General features: G+C 49.0%; 1 protein-coding gene across 2 annotated transcripts in view; it reads right to left on the bottom strand.

Annotated features, from left to right (window-relative positions):
* Positions 1-2,282: 2,282 nt before the first annotated feature.
* The window catches only part of AHNAK (AHNAK nucleoprotein), a 31,759-nt gene continuing 12,964 nt past the window's right edge, over positions 2,283-21,077 (bottom strand). For both annotated transcript variants that reach the window (XM_055315070.1, XM_055315071.1), the window contains exon 5: positions 2,283-20,793. In XM_055315070.1, the coding sequence (XP_055171045.1) occupies positions 3,112-20,793 (17,682 nt within the window). In that variant the 3' untranslated portion in view covers positions 2,283-3,111. The remainder of the gene's footprint in view (positions 20,794-21,077) is intronic.

Here is a 21,077-nt window from a genome sequence, read left to right as displayed (position 1 = left end):
CTTCATCCCACCCGCCAGCCGTGACTACCCCAGCAGTGACAACGTACCCTGAGAGCCCGGGAACCATCACTGAGCGTCACCACTAGCATACAACCCTGTCTCAAGCTTTAAAAAAAAAATGCTAATTTTTAAAAATTTTTATTTATTTATGATAGTCACACACACAGAGAGAGAGAGAGGCAGAGACACAGGCAGAGGGAGAAGCAGGCTCCATGCACCGGGAGCCCGACGTGGGATTCGATCCAGGGTCTCCCGGATCGCGCCCTGGGCCAAAGGCAGGTGCCAAACCGCTGCGCCACCCAGGGATCCCAAAAAAATGCTAACTGATATAGAATTGACAACCTGAGTAGTCCCACCTAGGGGTTCGTGTGAACATCCCACTAAGCATCTCCCCTGCTGCTGTGCACACAAGTGCACCTCACCCTCCGGACACCAGGGCCACCTATCTCACACAGCATGCCCATTTGGTTCCACCCCACACCTCAAGCTTCAGAATTGATGAAGGACTAGGGATTGGGCTTTGAGCTCTGAAAGAGTGAAAGAAGCACTTGGAGAGCTCCCAGGACAGTCAGCACAGAAGGCAGCTGCGTGCAAATTTGTGTGCCCACAGGTACATGCATACTCTCACTCTTTGCATGGAGGGGTTTGCAGCTGCTCCACTAAGACCCCACACCCACCTTCATGCTCCCAATAAACATATGGCTGTCATTTGGATGCCACACCCTTAAATGTGGTGTCCTTGCACAGCTGACAACCTAAATACCCAAGCAGATTCTTTGGCTCTATGGCTACGGATCCCTATTTGATGGGTGAAGAAGCAAAGGCTCAATGGGTTTAATTGTCTTGTCTAATTCACAAAAGCAAAGACTGCAGGTAAGTCATCTTAAGAAAAGCAGCAGGAGCTCCAGCACCTCCTTTGTTCCCTCTTTCCAAAACCAAGAGCTGCAAAACCCCCAGGGATGCAGGCTCTGCTAACTGATGTACAAATGGATGAAGCTGACAATCCAAGCCAGGCCAGGGGGAGCCCCTCCCCGCAGTGGGCAGACCCCACCACCATGTGCAGAAACCCACTGACAAGCTGGTATCGGAGAGGATGAGATGGGGGGGGAGCCCTTATCTGTGGTCTGGGGTAATGGGAGAGGTGCAGAGCTGTCTCCAGGGACAGGAGGGCAGGGAAGCAGCAGCTCTGGGGAGTGGTGAGGGGAGGAGCTTGGTCCAATTGTTCTGGGGTAAAGAAGATTGATATATATACCCAATGGAATATTATTCAGCCATCAAGATGAATACCCACCATTTACATCCATGTGAATTGAACTGGAGAGTATTAAGCTGAGTGAAATAAGTCAATCGGAGAAAGACAATCATCATATGATTTCACTCATACAGGGAATATAAGAAATAGTGAAAGGGACCACAAGGGAAGGGGAAAAAAACTGAGTGGTGAAAAATTAGAGAGGTAGACAAACCATAAGAGACTCCTAACTCTGGGGAACAAACAAAGGGTTGCAGCAAGGGAGGTGGGTGATGGGATGGGGTAACTGGGTGATAGGCACTAAGGAGGGCACATGATGAGATGAGCACTGGGTGTTATGCTATATGCTGGCAAACTGAATTTAAGTAAAAATTTTTAAAAATTCAGATATAAAAAAAAAGAAGGCATTGCCCTGTGCTCAGCAAGGACCAACATTAGAAGCCAGTTTCTAGAAGCCTCACACACATACAACATATATGATCTGCAGACCATATAGACCATATAGAAATCAAAAGAGGACTCTGGTCACAAAGCGTTTTTCATAAAGTTCATAAAAACATCTACTACGAGATCAGCATTCTTATTTCAAAGAAGAAGAGGAACCTGAGGCCCAGACGGGGCAGGTAACTTGAAGCCAGCCAAGTCAGAAATAGATGGCATGCCCGTAACTCATAACCAGATCGAGCCCTTCGCCTACCACTCCGAAAACGTCTTGTTTTCCATTCATAACTGTAGCCTCCTACCCATCCAGAACCATCTCTAAATGGTATATTCATCTCTGAGGATGCAAAGTTGGTGGCTGGGACCTGGGGCCTACGTTGCCAGGGTGCCAAGCCTCTTTTGACTTCTCAACAATGGGACAGCCAGCCTCACCATGAGAATTAGGCAGCAAAGATTCCCCCACCCCCACCGCACCCCACCACCCATTGATGAAACCAGCAAATCTGCTGGATGGACTGACCGAGTCTGAACCATCAGACTGGGCGTGCAGGCTTCGTGCTCCCGACACAGAACACAAAGGCACAAGACATCAGAGTTAATAAACAGCTTTATTTGCTTTTGACAGCATCGATTTTCTGACATTCTCAATTAATTTGCCATTAAAGTGTGGGAAATTTTCTTAATCATGATAAGAGTTATTAAAAGAAGTCAGAACTAGTATCAGGAATGTGGCAGCCAGGAAGAAAACATTTCTCCTATGATACACAGGATGGAAGCCCCTCATGCTGAGCTGCTGGGTTGGCCCATTTGCCAACAGGTCTCATTCTGTCTCACCATGAGCGCCAAACTGGCGAGGACCGCCACCTCTGGGGCAGAGAAGGCACTGCTGCAGAGATCTCAAGACCCCCACACGCTCCTCTCGGCCCTCCCTGGGTGTTCACCATGGAATAGATCCAATCTTAGGAGAAATGGGAGTCTGGCCCCCGCTACTGCCTTCTACCCCACCCCCACCCTTACTAACAAAAGCCCTAGAAGTCATTATAATGAAAAAGTGGGTTTCCATGACCCAACACTAACAATGTTCAGTAAAAATGAGGATAATAAACACAAAAGCTTGCTTAGTAAACAGGAGCTCTCAGCATTCGATGCAAAAAAAAAAAAAACCTGAAATCGTAAGGCAAACACTGTTGGCTCTGCACATGGTCTGGACAAACTTGGAGCCCTTGACACTTAGATCTGTAAAGCTCTGACCCAGGCATTAACGCTGTCTGTTGGCTTTCCAGCACTTGCATGGGCAGGGAGGCCGGGTCTTTGCATTATGCTGAGGCTGTCAGCGTTTCTCTTTGGCGTTTATATACAGACACACCCAAGGCTGATGTACTTTTATACATATATGTACACACACACACAGGGGCCTGCTACTCTTTCTTGGAGACTACCAGCTCCACCTCGGGAAGCTGGATGCCAACCTTCGTCCCACTGTCATTGCTGGAAGACGAGGACAGTCGGGACACTCCGCTCCCCTGTAACTTGCCTGCCTCTTCATCACTCCCAGTCACCTCATAATGACCTTTGCTCTTTGACCCCAATCCACCAAAGGTACCGAATTTCAGCTTTCCATGCTTCCCTTTGACTTTTCCGCCTTCCAGGGACACATCCCCACCTTCAAACTCCAAAGTCCCAGTCGGAGTAGAAGGCGCAGAGAGCTCCCGTTCATCACTGAAGGAGTTTGAGCGGTGCCGAGGCTTCTTACTCTTAAATAAAGAGAATTTGCCTTTGGGGGATGATGTTTCAACGTCGTCGGTGTCTCCTTCCAGAGAACCTAGGCTGGCCTTTGAGCTCTTCAGGTCGCCCTTGGAGCCTGAGATGGATGCTTCCGGGGAGCCAGCGACACCACCTTTCCCTTTAGGTTTGGAAAAATTGAACTTGGGCATTTTGATCTTGGACTTCTTAAGTTTTATGTCACACTCTTCCCACTCACCATCTCCGGCCCCAGCCTGGTGGCCAGTGGCCTCTGCTCGAGGGAAGTTAATATCCACCCCCACTTCCCTGCCAACCAGCTCACGGCCAGAGAATGTGAATTTGGGGATCTTCATCTTGGGGAATGTTACTTTTCCAGATCTGCTTTCTGAGTGACCTGGAAACCCAGACACACTCAGCCCAGGACCCTGGAGTCCAATCTGGCCTCCTTTCACCCCTCCTTCTCCCTTTGGTCCTGAGAAATGAAGTCCCCCAGCAATCTTAGGGGCATCCAAGCTGAGAGCAGAGGTGGCCTGGGGTCCCTTGATGCTCAAGTGCCCTTCGCCCAGGCTGACAGCTGGGGCGCTGACACCCCCGGAAACATCCATACCTCCTTTGATTTTCAGGCCCTTCAAGTTGACACCGAAATCTGACTCAGGAGAAGCTGTATTAAGTGAAGGGTCCTTGATGCTAATGTCGGGAGCAGCCCCTTGGAAACCTATTCCTGAACCTTTTAGATCGCCTTTGACTTCAGGACCAGAAATCTGCCCTGCTGGGAGCTTCACATTCACACCAAGCAGCTCCACATCACATCCAGAGGGTTTAATTCCAGGCATCTGGAGGTTTCCTTCTAGGCATTGAACACTGATGCCTGGAAGACCTCCTCCAACAGTGGGACCTGTCATCTCACCAGCGGCCCCAAGGCTCCCTTTTATTTTTGGTCCTTCCAATTTCAAGTCCATGTCTGGTGCCGAGACTTGAGGGCCAGAGATCTGAAGCCCTTTTAGGTTCAGGGCTCCAAGGTTCACATCCATGCCTGGCCCCGGTAGCTCTCCAGTCACTTGTGGCCCCTTGATGTTCATGTCCAAGTCAGACCCTGGAGTTGAGATGCCAAACTGGGGCAGCTTCATTTTGGGAAGTTTAATGCTGCCTTCGGGGGCCTCCAAGCTCAGATCAGGAGCACCTACTGATACTTTAGGGCACTTGATGTCATCAGAGACAGCCAGGTCTCCCTGTAGGCTTGGTCCCTTCAGGGCCACGTCTGGTGCGCCAAGGTTCAGTGTTGTTGTGGCATCAATCCCAGGCACTTTCACACCGTCTCCTTCCATCCTCACCTTTCCACCTTGACTTCTGAGGTCAACCCCTGGAGTGTGCACCTTCACACTAGGAACAGAGGCATCCAGGTCTCCCTTCAAACTTGGTCCTTTCAAGTGCAGGTCAAGGTCAGGTCCAGAGACTTTTGGCATAGACAGGTTCACTGAAGGCAAGTCTACTTTTGGCTCTTTCAGAGACACATCAGCCCCTTCAAGCCTAACGTCGGGTGCACTCAAGCCTCCTTCAAGAGAGGGCAGCTGGGCGTGGACTTCAGCTCCTCCTCTGCCTTCCATCTTCATACTAGGGACACCAATCTTGGGCATCGAAAACTTGGGGAACTTGATCTTCGGTTCTGGACCTTGCAGATCTATATCTGGTCCTTCCAGCCCCACCCTGGGGACCTCACCCTTTATCTTTGGTCCTTTCAAGCTAACATTCACATCAGGGATGGAGGCCTGAGTGGCAGAAATGCCAAACGACGGTGCTTTGACTTTCGAATCTAGGCCTTCTACGTTGACATCAGGTGCATCCAAGTTTGTCTGCACCCTGGGGCCTTTCAGGTCACCCTCTATTTTTGCCCCGGAGACATCCATGCCTGGCATCTTGACCTTGGGAGCCTTCAGCTTGATGTCAGGACCTTCCACATGAATCCCCGGTGAAGAGATATCCAGATCAGGGGCCTGGATTTCACCCTCCATTTTAGGGCTAGGGAGAGGGGCCTCGGCTTTAAATTTAGACGATTTGATGTCAAATTCTACATCTGGAAAGTACATTTTCCCAAACATAGGTTTCTTGGTTTTAGGAGATTTCACATCAACTTTAAGCATGGCATCGGGCCCAACAACATTGACATCCATACCAGGACCCTTGAGAGAGGCATCAATTTCACCCCCAGGAACATTCAAATCAAATCCCTGTTTTTTGGCTTTCATTTTGGGGCCACTCATGTGAATTTTGGGCATTTTAAACTTACTTTTCTTGCCCTTGCCACCAACACTAATTTCAGGAGTCTCAACATTCAGCTCTGCCTCAGGCATAGTCACATCCAGGGAAGGTGACTTGAGGTCAGCTTTGGGGCTTTTTGCCCCAAAACCAAACTTCGGTTTCTTAAATTTGGGAATTTTAATGTCTGGGCTCTCAACATTAATATCTGGGCTCTCCATGTGTACATCTAAGCTTGGAGCTTCTAAATCAACTTTGGGCCCTTTGAGGTCCACTTCAGCACCTTCCAACTTGGGACCAGAAACCCCAATTTTGGGTGCCTTGAAATGCAAATCAACATCAGGGACAGTTACTTTCGGGGCAGAAATATCCAGCGAAGGCATCTTCAAATTTGGGCCACTGAGCTTGGCATCTGAGCCTTCAAAATCCAGACCTGAACCTTTAAGATCTACTTCTGGGCCTTTGAAAGCACCATCAGTCTTAGGGACAGACACGTCAAAATCTCCTTTGACTTTGGGTCCTTTCAAATCCAGGTCAACATCAGGCATGGAGATTTTGGGCGCTTTGATATTGATCTCTGGCATCTTGAACTTGGGGCCCTTCAATTTTGCATCTGGACCTTCGATATTCACATCTGGGGCACTGATGTCCATCTTGGGCCCAGAAATATCGAGGTCAGCTTTAGGGAGAGTAACATCCACGTCTGGGCCCTCACCTTTGAAACCAGGCATGCTGAACTTGGGCATTTTCACCTTGGGCATCTTCAGGTGCCAGTCTGGACCATGGACATCCACATCTGGGACATCGACATCCACTTTGGGCCCTTTGATGTCAATTTCAGGGCCCTTGAGGTCACCTTCCACCTTAGGCAGAGACACATCCACATCACCCTTTACCTTGGGACCTTTCAGATTCAAGTCAATATCAGGCATGGAGATCTTGGGGGCTTTGATGTTCATCTCAGGCATCTTGAACTTGGGGCCCTTCAGTTTTGCATCTGTACCTTCAATATTGACATCCGGAACATCGAGGTCCACCTTGGGTCCTGATACATCAATATCGGCCTTGGGCAGGTTCACGTCCACTTCTGAACCTTCTCCTTTGAAGCCAGGCATGCTGAACTTGGGCATTTTCACCTTGGGCATCTTCAGGTGCCAGTCAGGGCCATGGACATCCACATCTGGGATGTCAACGTCCACTTTGGGCCCTTTGATGTCAATTTCAGGGCCCTTGAGGTCACCTTCCACCTTAGGCAGAGACACATCCACATCACCCTTTACCTTGGGACCTTTCAGATTCAAGTCAATATCAGGCATGGAGATATTGGGGGCTTTGATGTTCATCTCAGGCATCCTGAACTTGGGGCCCTTCAGTTTTGCATCTGGACCTTCAATATTGACATCTGGAACATCGATGTCCACCTTGGGTCCTGATCCATCAATATTGGCCTTGGGCAGGTTCACGTCCACTTCTGAACCTTCTCCTTTGAAGCCAGGCATGCTGATCTTGGGCATTTTCACCTTGGGCATCTTCAGGTGCCAGTCTGGACCATGGACATCCACATCTGGGATGTCGACATCCACTTTGGGGCCCTTGAGGTCACCTTCCACTTTGGGCAGAGACACATCCACATCGCCCTTTACCTTGGGACCCTTCAGATTCATGTCCACTTCAGGCATGGAGATCTTAGGTGCCTTGAGGTGTAGGTCAGGCATTTTAAACTTGGGGCCCTTCAGTTTCCCCTCTGGGCCATGAATGTCAACATCAGGAGTGTCCATGTCCAGATTAGGGCCTTTAACATCCACTTTGGGTCCTTTCAGATCTCCTTCCAGATTAGGAATGGAAAAGTCCAAATCCCCCTTTATCTTAGGTCCTTTCAAGTTCAAATCAATATCACTCATGGAGATTTGTGGGGTTTTGAAATGGACATCAGGCATTTTAAATTTGGGACATTTGAGTTTCCCTTCAGGACATTCAATATCTACCTCTGGCCCTTTTAGATCACCTTCCATCTTAGGTAAAGAAAGGTCCGAATCCTCCTTTACCTTTGGCCCTTTCAAACTTAAGTCAAAGTCAGGCATGGAGATCTTGGGGGCTTTGATATTCATCTCTGGCATTTTGAACTTGGGGCCTTTCAGTTTCCCCTCTGGGCCTTCAATGTTAATATCAGGAGTATCGATGTCCACTTTGGGGCCCTTGATGTCAATTTCAGGGCCTTTAAGGTCACCTTCCACTTTGGGCAGAGAAACATCCACATCACCCTTCATTTTGGGGCCCTTGAGGCTAAAGTCAAGGTCAGACATGGAGATCTTGGGGGCTTTGATGTTTATCTCAGGCATCTTGAACTTGGGGCCCTTCAGTTTTGCATCTGGACCTTCGATATTGACATCTGGAATATCGATGTCCACCTTGGGTCCTGAGACATCAATGTCCGCCTTGGGCAGGTTCACGTCCACTTCTGAGCCTTCTCCTTTGAAGCCAGGCATGCTGAACTTGGGCATTTTCACCTTGGGCATCTTCAGGTGCCAGTCTGGGCCATGGATATCCACATCTGGGATGTCGACATCCACTTTGGGGCCCTTGATGTCAACTTCAGGGCCCTTGAGGTCACCTTCCACTTTGGGCAGAGACACATCCACATCGCCCTTTACCTTGGGACCCTTCAGATTCATATCCACTTCAGGCATGGAGATCTTAGGTGCCTTGAGGTGTAGGTCAGGCATTTTAAACTTGGGACCCTTCAGTTTCCCCTCTGGGCCATGAATGTCAACATCAGGAGTGTCTATGTCCACCTTGGGTCCTGAGATGTCAATGTCAGTTTTGGACAGGTTCACATCCACTTCTGGGCCTTCTCCTTTGAAGCCAGGCATGCTGAACTTGGGCATTTTCACCTTGGGCATCTTCAGGTGCCAGTCTGGACCATGGACATCCACATCTGGGACATCGACATCCACTTTGGGCCCTTTGATGTCAATTTCAGGGCCCATGAGGTCACCTTCCACTTTAGGCAGAGACACATCCACATCACCCTTTACCTTGGGACCTTTCAGATTCAAGTCAATATCAGGCATGGAGATCTTGGGGGCTTTGATGTTCATCTCAGGCATCCTGAACTTGGGGCCCTTCAGTTTTGCATCTGGACCTTCAATATTGACGTCTGGAACATCGATGTCCACCTTGGGTCCTGATACATCAATGTCAGCTTTGGGCAGGTTCACATCCACTTCTGGGCCTTCTCCTTTGAAGCCAGGCATGCTGAACTTGGGCATTTTCACCTTGGGCATCTTCAGGTGCCAGTCTGGACCATGGACATCCACATCTGGGATGTCGACATCCACTTTGGGGCCCTTGATGTCAACTTCAGGGCCCTTGAGGTCACCTTCCACGTTAGGCAGAGACACATCCACATCTCCCTTTACCTTGGGACCTTTCAGGTGCAAATCAAAGTCAGGCATGGAGATCTTGGGGGCTTTGATGTTCATCTCCGGCATCTTGAACTTAGGACCTTTCAACTTTCCCTCAGGACCCTCAATGTTAACATCAGGGCCCTCAATGTCCACCTTGGGTCCTGAGACATCAATGTCAGCCTTGGGCAGGTTCACGTCCACTTCTGGGCCTTCTCCTTTGAAGCCAGGCATGCTGAACTTGGGCATTTTCACCTTGGGCATCTTCAGGTGCCAGTCTGGACCATGGACATCCACATCTGGGACGCCAACATCCACTTTGGCCCCTTTGAGATCTACTTCAGGGCCTTTAAGATCCCCTTCAAACTTAGGAAGGGAAACATCTCCATCACCCTTCACCTTGGGGCCCTTCAGGTTTAAGTCAATATCAGGCATGGAGATCTTGGGGGCTTTGATATTCATCTCTGGCATCTTGAACTTGGAGCCTTTCAATTTCCCCTCTGGCCCTTCAATGTTAATATCAGGAGTGTCAATGTCCACCTTGGGGCCCTTAATATCAATTGCAGGGCCTTTGAGGTCACCTTCCACCTTAGGCAGAGAAACATCCATACCGCCCTTCATTTGGGGGCCCTTCAGGTTAAAGTCAAGGTCAGGCATGGAGATTTTTGGAGCTTTGATATTCATCTCAGGCATCTTGAACTTGGGGCCCTTCAGTTTTGCATCTGGACCTTCGATATTGACATCTGGAACATCGATGTCCACCTTGGGTCCTGAGACATCAATGTCCGCCTTGGGCAGGTTCACGTCCACTTCTGAGCCTTCTCCTTTGAAGCCAGGCATGCTGAACTTGGGCATTTTCACCTTGGGCATCTTCAGGTGCCAGTCCGGGCCATGGACATCTACATCTGGGACGTCGACGTCCACTTTGGGCCCTTTGATGTCAATTTCAGGACCCTTGAGGTCACCTTCCACCTTGGGCAGAGACACGTCCACATCACCCTTTACCTTGGGACCTTTCAGGTTTAAGTCAATATCAGGCATGGAGATCTTGGGGGTTTTGATGTTCATGTCAGGCATCTTGAGTTTGGGACCTTTTAAGCTTCCTTCTACACCTTCCACGTTGATTTTTGGGCTCTCAATGTCCATTCTGGGACCCTCTAGGCTGATATCTCTTTTTGGCAAATCCACAGCCATTTCTGGCCCTTCTGCTTTTAAGCCAGGAGCACCAAATTTGGGCATTTTCATTTTAGGCATTTTCAAATTCCAATCTGGACCATGAACATCCACATCAGGTGCATCAAGATGAACTTCTGGTGCTTTAATATCTACTTTGGGTCCTTTAAAGTCACCTTCTAAATTAGGAGCTGTAAGATCTAAGTCTCCTTTGACTTTAGGACCTTTCAAATTTAACTCCACATCAGGCATAGAAACTTTAGGAGATGAAATACTTAGGAAAGGCATTTTGAACTTGGATCCTTTCACTTTTCCTTGGACCTCAACATCAGGAGCATTAGTATCAACTTTTGTACCTGTCACATCAATATCTGGCTTTTTAACTTTGACATCCACCTCAGGTGTCTGAACTTTGGAGCCTGAAAAATTAAATTTAGGAAGCTTAAAACGTGATTTCTTTGATTTACCTTCAAGATTGACCTTAGGACCAGAAATGTCCACTTCTGGGCCCTTTACATCCAACTTGGGAGCTTTAACATCAACTTCTAATTTGGGCCCAGAAACATCAACATCTCCCTTAAGTTTTGTGCCTTTCAAATTCAGGTCAATTTCGGGCATGGAGATCTTGGGCATGTTTACATGCATGTCTGGCATCTTCAGTTTGGAACCTTTTAATTTTCCTTCAGGGCCATGAATGTCAATATCTGGAGCGTCTACATCTATCTTTGGGCCCTTGATGTCAAGAGTAGGTCCTTTCACATCACCTTCTATATTTGGAACGGAAACATCTAACTCTCCTTTCATTTTAGGGCTTTTAAGATTAAGGTCCAAATCTGGCATTGAGATCTTAGGAGCTTTGATGTTCATCTCAGGCATCTTGAACTTGGGGCCCTTCAGTTTTGCATCTGGACCTTCAATATTGACATCTGGAACATCAATGTCAACCTTGGGTCCTGAGACATCAATGTCAGCTTTGGGCAGGTTCACATCCACTTCTGAGCCTTCTCCTTTGAAGCCAGGCATGCTGAACTTGGGCATTTTTATCTTGGGCATCTTCAGGTGCCAGTCTGGGCCATGGACATCCACATCTGGGATGTCGACATCCACTTTGGGGCCCTTAATATCCACTTCAGGAACTTTAATCTCATCTTCCACTTTTGGTAAAGACACATCCACATTGCCCTTCACTTTAGGGCCTTTCAGGTTAAGATCAATGTCTGGCATGGAGATCTTTGGAGCTTTAATGTTCATCTCAGGTATCTTGAATTTATGACCTTTCAACTTTCCGTCTGGTCCTTCAATGTTAACATCAGGGCCTTCGATGTCCAGTTTGGGTCCTGAGACATCAATGTCAGCCTTGGGCAGGTTCACATCCACTTCTGGGCCTTCTCCTTTGAAGCCAGGCATGCTGAACTTGGGCATTTTCACCTTGGGCATCTTCAGGTGCCAGTCTGGACCATGGACATCCACATCTGGGATGTCGACATCCACTTTGGGGCCCTTGATGTCAACTTCAGGGCCCTTGAGGTCACCTTCCACGTTAGGGAGAGATACATCCACATCGCCCTTTACCTTGGGACCTTTCAGGTGCAAATCAAAGTCAGGCATGGAGATCTTGGGGGCTTTGATGTTCATCTCTGGCATCTTGAATTTAGGACCTTTCAACTTTCCCTCAGGACCCTCAATGTTAACATCAGGGCCCTCAATGTCCACCTTGGGTCCTGAGACATCAATGTCAGCCTTGGGCAGGTTCACATCCACTTCTGGGCCTTCTCCTTTGAAGCCAGGCATGCTGAACTTGGGCATTTTCACCTTGGGCATCTTCAGGTGCCAGTCTGGGCCATGGACGTCCACATCTGGGACATCGATGTCCACTTTAGGGCCTTTGAGGTCAACTTCAGGGCCTTTCAGGTCTCCATCTAACTTGGGACCTGTGACATCCACATCTCCTTTTATTTTTGGACCTGTTAGATTAAGATCAATATCTGGCATGGAGATCTTTGGAGTCTTAAAATGCATCTCAGGCATCTTAAACTTAGGACTTTTCCACTTTCCTTCAGGTCCTTCAATATTCACATCAGGACATTCAACATCCACCTTAGGTCCTGATACATCAATGTCAGCTTTGGGCAGGTTCACGTCCACTTCTGGGCCTTCTCCTTTGAAGCCAGGCATGCTTATCTTGGGCATTTTCACCTTGGGCATCTTCAGGTGCCAATCTGGGCCATGGACATCCACATCTGGGACATCAATGTCCACTTTGGGGCCCTTGATGTCAACTTCAGGGCCCTTGAGGTCACCTTCCACCTTAGGCAGAGACACATCCACATCTCCTTTGACCTTAGGACCTTTCAAGTGTAAATCTACATCAGGCATGGAGATCTTGGGAGCTTTGATGTTCATTTCTGGCATCTTAAATTTAGGCCCCTTGATTTTTCCCTCTGGATTCTCAATGCTCACATCCGGGACTTCAATGTCAACTTTGGGTGCTGAGACCTCAATGTCAGCCTTGGGAAGATTCTCATCTACCTCTGGACCCTCTGCTTTGAAACCAGGCATGCTAAACTTGGGCATTTTCATCTTGGGCATCTTTAGGTGCCAGTCTGAGCCATGGACATCAGGAGCATTTATATCTACTTTGGGGCCCTTGATGTTCACATCTGGTGCTTTAATTTTGCCTTCTACCTCAGGCACAGACACATCAACATCCCCCTTCATTTCTGGTCTTTTCAAATTTAGGTCCACATCAGGCATAGAAATATTTGGGACTTTGAAATGCATGTCTGGCATCTTGAACTTGGGACCTTTCAATTTGCCCTCTGGTCCTTTGATGTCGATATCTGGCCCACTGATGTCACCTTTGAGGTCTGGCCCTTTGAGGTCACTTTCCAATTTGGGAACATCAGCATCTACCTCTCCCTTTATCTTGGGACTTTTTAAGTGTAGATCAATGTCTGGCATGGAGATTTTGGGTGCTTTAAAGTGCATGTCTGGCATCTTAAATTTAGGGCCTTTCCATTTGCCATCTGGACCTTCCACAGCTACGTCTGGCAACTCAACATCCAATTTGGGGCCTTTGACATCAACTTCTGGACCCTTTAACTCTCCTTCCAGCTTTGGGGCAGAAACATCAAAGTCTCCTTTGACTTTAGACCCTTTTAAGTTGAAATCAACATCAGGCATGGAGATCTTAGGAGCATGAAAGTGCATTTCAGGCATCTTGAACTTGGGGCCTTTCAGTTTTCCTTCTGGACCCTTAAGGCTCACATCTGGGGCTTCAGTGTCTACCTTGGGTCCTGATACATCAATGTCAGCCTTGGGCAGGTTCACATCCACTTCTGGGCCCTCGCCTTTGAAGCCTGGCACACTGAACTTGGGCATTTTCATCTTAGGCATCTTCAGGTGCCAGTCTGGGCCGTGAACATCCACATCTGGGACATCGACATCCACTTTAGGTCCTTTGATGTCCACATCTGGCACTTTCATTTCACCTTCTATCTTGGGCACAGACACATCCACATCCCCTTTCACCTTGGGACCTTTCAAGTGTAAGTCCACATCAGGCATGGACATCTTGGGAGCCTTGAAGTGCATCTCTGGCATCTTAAATTTAGGGCCTTTCAATTTCGCATCAGGACATTCCAGATCAACATCAGGCACCTCCACATCCACACTGGGGCCTTTCAAATCTCCTTCCAATTCTGGCACTGACACGTCCACATCTCCCTTTAGTTTTGGCCCCTTCAGATTCAAGTTCACATCAGGCATGGAGATCTTGGGAGCCTTGAAGTGCATCTCAGGCATCTTAAATTTGGGTCCCTTCAGCTTCCCTTCTGGGCCCTCAAGACTCACATCTAGGGCTTCAGTGTCCACCTTGGGTCCTGATACATCAATGTCAGCCTTGGGCAGGTTCACATCCACTTCTGGGCCCTCGCCTTTGAAGCCTGGCACACTGAACTTGGGCATTTTCATCTTAGGCATCTTCAGGTGCCAGTCTGGGCCATGAACATCCACATCTGGGACATCGACATCCACTTTGGGTCCTTTGATGTCCACATCTGGCACTTTCATTTCACCTTCTATCTTGGGCACGGACACATCCACATCCCCTTTCACCTTGGGACCTTTCAAGTGTAAGTCCACATCAGGCATGGACATCTTGGGAGCCTTGAAGTGCATCTCTGGCATCTTAAATTTAGGGCCTTTCAATTTCGCATCAGGACATTCCAGATCAACATCAGGCACCTCCACATCCACACTGGGGCCTTTCAAATCTCCTTCCAATTTTGGCACTGACACATCCACCTCTCCCTTTAGTTTTGGCCCCTTCAGATTCAAGTTCACATCAGGCATGGAGATCTTGGGAGCCTTGAAGTGCATCTCAGGCATCTTAAATTTGGGTCCCTTCAGCTTCCCTTCTGGGCCCTCAAGACTCACATCTGGGGCTTCAGTGTCCACCTTGGGTCCTGATACATTAATGTCAGCCTTGGGCAGGTTCACATCCACTTCTGGGCCCTCGCCTTTGAAGCCTGGCACACTGAACTTGGGCATTTTCATCTTAGGCATCTTCAGGTGCCAGTCTGGGCCGTGAACATCCACATCTGGGACATCGACATCCACTTTGGGTCCTTTGATGTCCACATCTGGCACTTTCATTTCACCTTCTATCTTGGGCACAGACACATCCACATCCCCTTTCACCTTGGGACCTTTCAAGTGTAAGTCCACATCAGGCATGGACATCTTGGGAGCCTTGAAGTGCATCTCTGGCATCTTAAATTTAGGGCCTTTCAATTTCGCATCAGGACATTCCAGATCAACATCAGGCACCTCCACATCCACACTGGGGCCTTTCAAATCTCCTTCCAATTTTGGCACTGACACATCCACCTCTCCCTTTAGTTTTGGCCCCTTCAGATTCAAGTTCACATCAGGCACGGAGATCTTGGGAGCCTTGAAGTGCATCTCAGGCATCTTAAATTTGGGTCCCTTCAGCTTCCCTTCTGGGCCCTCAAGGCTCACATCTGGGGCTTCAGTGTCTACCTTGGGTCCTGATACATCAATGTCAGCCTTGGGCAGGTTCACATCCACTTCTGGGCCCTCGCCTTTGAAGCCTGGCACACTGAACTTGGGCATTTTCATCTTAGGCATCTTCAGGTGCCAGTCTGGGCCATGAACATCCACATCTGGGACATCGACATCCACTTTGGGTCCTTTGATGTCCACATCTGGCACTTTCATTTCACCTTCTATCTTGGGCACGGACACATCCACATCCCCTTTCACCTTGGGACCTTTCAAGTGTAAGTCCACATCAGGCATGGACATCTTGGGAGCCTTGAAGTGCATCTCTGGCATCTTAAATTTAGGGCCTTTCAATTTCGCATCAGGACATTCCAGATCAACATCAGGCACCTCCACATCCAAATTGGGGCCTTTGATATCAACTTGTGGACCTCTGAGTACACCTTCTAGTTCAGGCACAGAAGAATCCATTTCTCCTTTCACTTTAGGTCCCTTCAAATTCAAGTCCACATCTGGCATGGATATCTTAGGAGCTTTGATATTCAACTTAGGCATCTTAAATTTAGAGCCCTTTAATTTTCCTTCTGGTCCCTCTATATCCAAATCAGGAGTATCAATGTCCACTTTGGGGCCAGAGATGTCAATGTCGGCTTTGGGCAGGTTCACGTCCACTTCTGGGCCCTCACCTTTGAAACCAGGTATGCCAAACTTGGGCATTTTCACTTTGGGCATCTTCAGGTGCCAGTCTGGACCATGGACATCCACATCTGGGACATCCACATCCACTTTGGGTCCTTTAATGTCCACATCTGGCATTTTCATTTCACCTTCTATCTTGGGCACAGACACATCCACATCCCCTTTTACCTTAGGACCTTTCAAGTGTAAGTCCACATCAGGCATGGAGATTTTGGGAGCCTTGAAGTGCATCTCTGGCATCTTAAACTTAGGGCCTTTCAGCTTCCCTTCTGGACCTTCAATATCAATATCTCCAACATCCACATCCATTTTTGGGGCCTTAATGTCAATTTCAGGACCTTTCAAATCTCCTTCCACTTTGGGAAGGGAAACATCTACATCAGTTTTCAGTTTAGGGGCTTTCAGATTAAGTCCAACATCAGGCATAGAGATTTTGTGTGTCTGTATATTCATGCTTGGCATCTTAAACTTGGGACCCTTGAGTTTTCCCTCTGGACCTTCAATATTCACATCTGGAGCATCAATGTCCATCTTAGGTCCTGAGATATCAATGTCGGCCTTGGGTGGGTTCACATCCACTTCTGGGCCTTCTCCTTTGAAGCCAGGCATGCTGAACTTGGGCATTTTCACCTTGGGCATCTTCAGATGCCAGTCTGGGCCATGAACTCCCACATCTGGTGCATTAATGTCCACTTTGGGACCCTTGATGTCAACATCAGGAGCTTTTATCTCTCCTTCGACTTTTGGAATTGTAACATCATAATCTCCTTTCATTTTTGGACCTTTCAAATGCAAACCAACATCTGGCATGGATATCTTCTGAGGCTTTATATTCACTTCTGGCATCTTAAATTTAGGACCTTTTACTTTTGCCTCTGGACCATCAATATTCACATCTGGAACTTCAACATCCACCTTGGGCCCTGAGACATCAACATTTGCCTTGGGCAGGTTCACATCCACATCTGGGCCCTCGCCTTTGAAGCCTGGCATGCTGAACTTAGGCATTTTCACCTTGGGCATCTTCAAGTGCCAGTCTGGGCCATGGACATCCACATCTGGAGCACCAATGTCAACTTTGGGCCCTTTAATGTCCACATGTGGCACTTTCATTTCATCTTCTACATCAGGCACAGACACGTCCACATCTCCCTTTAGTTTTGGCCCCTTCAGATTCAAGTTCACATCAGGCATGGAGATCTTGGGAGCCTTGAAGTGCATCTCAGGCATCTTAAATTTGGGTCCCTTCAGCTTCCCTTCTGGGCCCTCAAGGCTCACATCTGGGGCTTCAATGTCCACCTTGGGTCCTGATACATCAATGTCAGCCTTGGGCAGGTTCACATCCACTTCTGGGCCCTTGCCTTTGAAGCCTGGCACACTGAACTTGGGCATTTTCATCTTAGGCATCTTCAGGTGCCAGTCTGGGCCATGAACATCCACATCTGGGACATCGACATCCACTTTGGGTCCTTTGATGTCCACATCTGGCACTTTCACTTCACCTTCTATCTTGGGCACGGACACATCCACATCCCCTTTCACCTTGGGACCTTTCAAGTGTAAGTCCACATCAGGCATGGACATCTTGGGAGCCTTGAAGTGCATCTCTGGCATCCTAAACTTAGGGCCTTTCAGCTTCCCTTCTGGGCCCTCAAGGCTCACATCTGGGGATTCAATGTCCACCTTGGGTCCTGATATGTCAATGTCAGCCTTGGGTAGGTTCATGTCCACATCTAGGCCTTCGCCTTTCAAACTCGGCACACTGAACTTGGGCATTTTCATCTTCGGCATTTTCAGGCTCCAGTCTGCTCCTTGAACGTCCACATCTGGTGCTTTGATGTCCACATCTGGAACTTTCATCTCACCTTCTATTTCTGGTGCAGACACATCTAGATTGCCTTTCATTTTGGGTCCTTTAAGATCCAAGTCAACATCTGGCAGAGTCATCTTTGGAGCTTTAAAGTGCATCTCAGGCATCTTAAACTTGGGGCCTTTCAACTTTCCTTCTGGTCCTTCAAGGCTCAAATCTGGAGCACTAATATCTACTTTGGGTGCAGAAATGTCTACATCAGCCTTGGGCAAGTTCACGTCCACTTGTGGGTCCTCCCCTTTGAGGCTGGGCATGATAAATTTGGGCATTTTTATCTTGGGCATCTTGAGGTTCCATTCAGGACCATGAACTTCAATATCTGGGGCACTGATGTCTACTTTTGGCCCTTTGAGCTCCCCTTCCATCTTTGGCACTGTAACATCATATTCCCCCTTTACCTTGGGACCCTTCATATGCAAATCCACATTAGGCATGGAGATCTTAGGGGCCTTGATGTTCATCTCAGGCATCTTAAACTTGGGACCCTTCAGCTTTCCCTCAGCTTCTTCGATATTCACATCTGGAACATCAGTGTCCACCTTGGGTCCTGAGACGTCAACATCGGCCTTGGGCAGGTTCATGTCCACTTCTGGGCCCTCTGCTTTGAAGCTAGGCATGCTGAACTTGGGCATTTTCATCTTGGGCATCTTCAGGTGCCAGTCTGGGCCCTGAACAGCCACATCTGGAGGATCAATGTCCACTTTGGCTCTTTTAAGTTCAACATCAGGAACCTTAATCTCACCTTCAACTTTTGGCACTGTGATGTCGTATTCTCCTTTTGCTTTAGGGCCTTTCAGATGTAAGTCCACATCTGGCATGGAGATTTTGGGGGCTTTGATATTCATCTCAGGCATCTTAAACTTAGGTCCTTTCAATTTCCCTTCTGGTCCCTCAATGTTCACATCAGGAGCACTAACGTCTACCTTATGCCCAGAAATATCCACATCAGCCTCAGGCAGGTTCATGTACACTTCTGGGCCCTCGGCTTTGAAACCTGGCACACTGAACTTGGGCATTTTCATCTTGGGCATCTTCAGGTGCCAGTCTGGGCCTTGAATGTTCACATCTGGGACATCAATGTCTACTTTAGGGCCTTTTAGCTCTCCTTCGAGTTTTGGTACTGTTACATCATACTCTCCCTTCACCTTTGTGCCTTTAACGTGCAAATCCACATCAGGCATAGAGATCTTTGGTGTCTTGACACTCACTTCCGGCAGCTTAACATCAGAGCCTTTAAGTTTGCCTCCCAGGCCCCCTATGTTGACATTTGGGGCCTCCACATTGATTGTGGACCCTGCAATACTGACTTCGCCTTTGGGTAGTTTCACATCTACATCCAGGCCTTCCCCTTCAACTCCTGGAGTGCCAAACTGGGGCATTTTCAGGTTCCATTCTGGGCCATGGACCTCCACATCTGGGGCACTGACATCCACTCTGGGGCCTCTGACATCAACCCCAGGGACTTTGACTTTCCCTTCCACTTTGGGGAGTAGGATATCTACACCCCCTTTCGCTCTAGGTGCAGCTGCATTTAAGTCAACATCTGCTATTGAGATACTGCATGTTCCCGTTTTCCCAGAAGGACTACTCAGTGTGGGTCCTGCCAGGGTCCCCTCAAGGCTCGGGGTCTCTATGTCCACTTTGGAGCCTTTGATGGCCACTTGCAGGCCTCTGACATCACCTTGCACACCAGGCACTGAAACCTTCATGTCTCCCTTCAATTTAGGGGACCCAAAGCTCAAATCCACGTCCTGCATGGAGATTTTAGGTTTCTGAATAACCATTTCAGGAGTCTTGACTTTGGTGCCTTTCACTTTCCCTTCCAGCCCCCCAACGGCAACTTCAGGCAGGCTGACATCCTCAGACACCCCAGGAAGAGTCACTGCACCTGTGGGCAGTGTCACGTCAACACCAGCTCCCTCTCCCTTAGAACCTGATACAGAGAATTTGGGAACTTGCATCTTGGGCATATTCAGTTTGCCCCCAGACCCGTGAATACCAATGTCAGGAGCTTGAACTTCCACACTGGGGCCAGTGACGGTGCCATCGATCTGCGGCACAGAGATGCCCACCCCTGTGCTCCCCTGTGGCTTGGCACCTTTCAGGCCTAGGTCACCCTCAAGGGATGGCCCGGCAATCTGGGGGCTCTTCAGTTTCCCCTCAAGCCCTTCGATATTGACAGAAGGAGCACCGACTTCTAGCTGAGGGGTCTGTATGTTCCCACCAACCATCAGGCCTGGTTTGCCACCCTGGCGCCCCACAGAGAATTCAGGTGTGGAAATGCTCAGCCCTGCCACTGGTGCCTGGCCTTCAGGCACTGTCGAAACACCAAATTTTGGCACCTTCAGGGTGGGAATTTTAATTCTCCCATTACTGCCACTCTCCAGAGACGGATCCTGCACCTCCACTGCTCCCCCTCCAAGAGAAGACGAGACATCCACTCCTGGAATGTGGACCCCTCCTTTGCCACCCAAGTCCAAGCCCTTTGCACTGACATTGATTCCTGGGCTTCCCACCTTTATCCCAGGCATGGTGACCTGGAGCTTCGAGTGGCCAGCACCTTGGAGCTCTGGTCCCGAAGCAGAAACAGACCCTGCCCAGATGTCCATGACAGAGCCTGCAGTAGGAGACACAGCCCCCGAGCCCGAGGGCAATCTGATCACTGTCTTGCCAGGGTGGGTGGCCACATCCACAGTGGAGATTTCAGTCATTTCATGCTGTGGAATCTTGATCTTGAACTCTGGGCTGCTAAATTCGATGTCCTTGGCTCCCTCTCGGCCTGTGACGTCAACAGTGTAGGCCGTGACCCTTCTAGTCACTGTGATGGTGCGGCTCTGGGTCTCCCCAGGATCCCCTTCTATTCCATCCTCTGACCTCAGCCGAGGCTTGATCTTCGTGGTGTAGATGCGCTGGTACTCCTCATCATCCCCGCTCTGCAGAAAGACACGGCCGGCAGAGGTTGCAGCAGGGTCTGAGGAACCCCACATGCCCGGCCACAGCCCAGCTGACAACCTGGTTGCCCGTTCCCCACAAGAAGCTGGGACCAGAACGGAGGCCGACGGAGCCTCCGGGAGCAGAGCAGGGGGTGCTGAACAAAGGGGCTGACGGCCACATCACAGGAGAAATACAAATTATCTGGGGGAAATTCAGGGAAGCAAAAGCCACGAGGAGTGAAGCAGGGTAGACTCCTGCCTGTGCGGTCTGGAAGAAGGATTTA

This window comes from Nyctereutes procyonoides, unplaced genomic scaffold, assembly GCF_905146905.1.
Source record: "Nyctereutes procyonoides isolate TBG_1078 unplaced genomic scaffold, NYPRO_anot_genome, whole genome shotgun sequence".
In the NCBI taxonomy this organism is placed as follows: Eukaryota; Metazoa; Chordata; class Mammalia; order Carnivora; family Canidae; genus Nyctereutes; species Nyctereutes procyonoides.
Note: the sequence above shows the minus strand (reverse complement) of the source record. Positions and strands in the feature narration are given on the sequence as shown.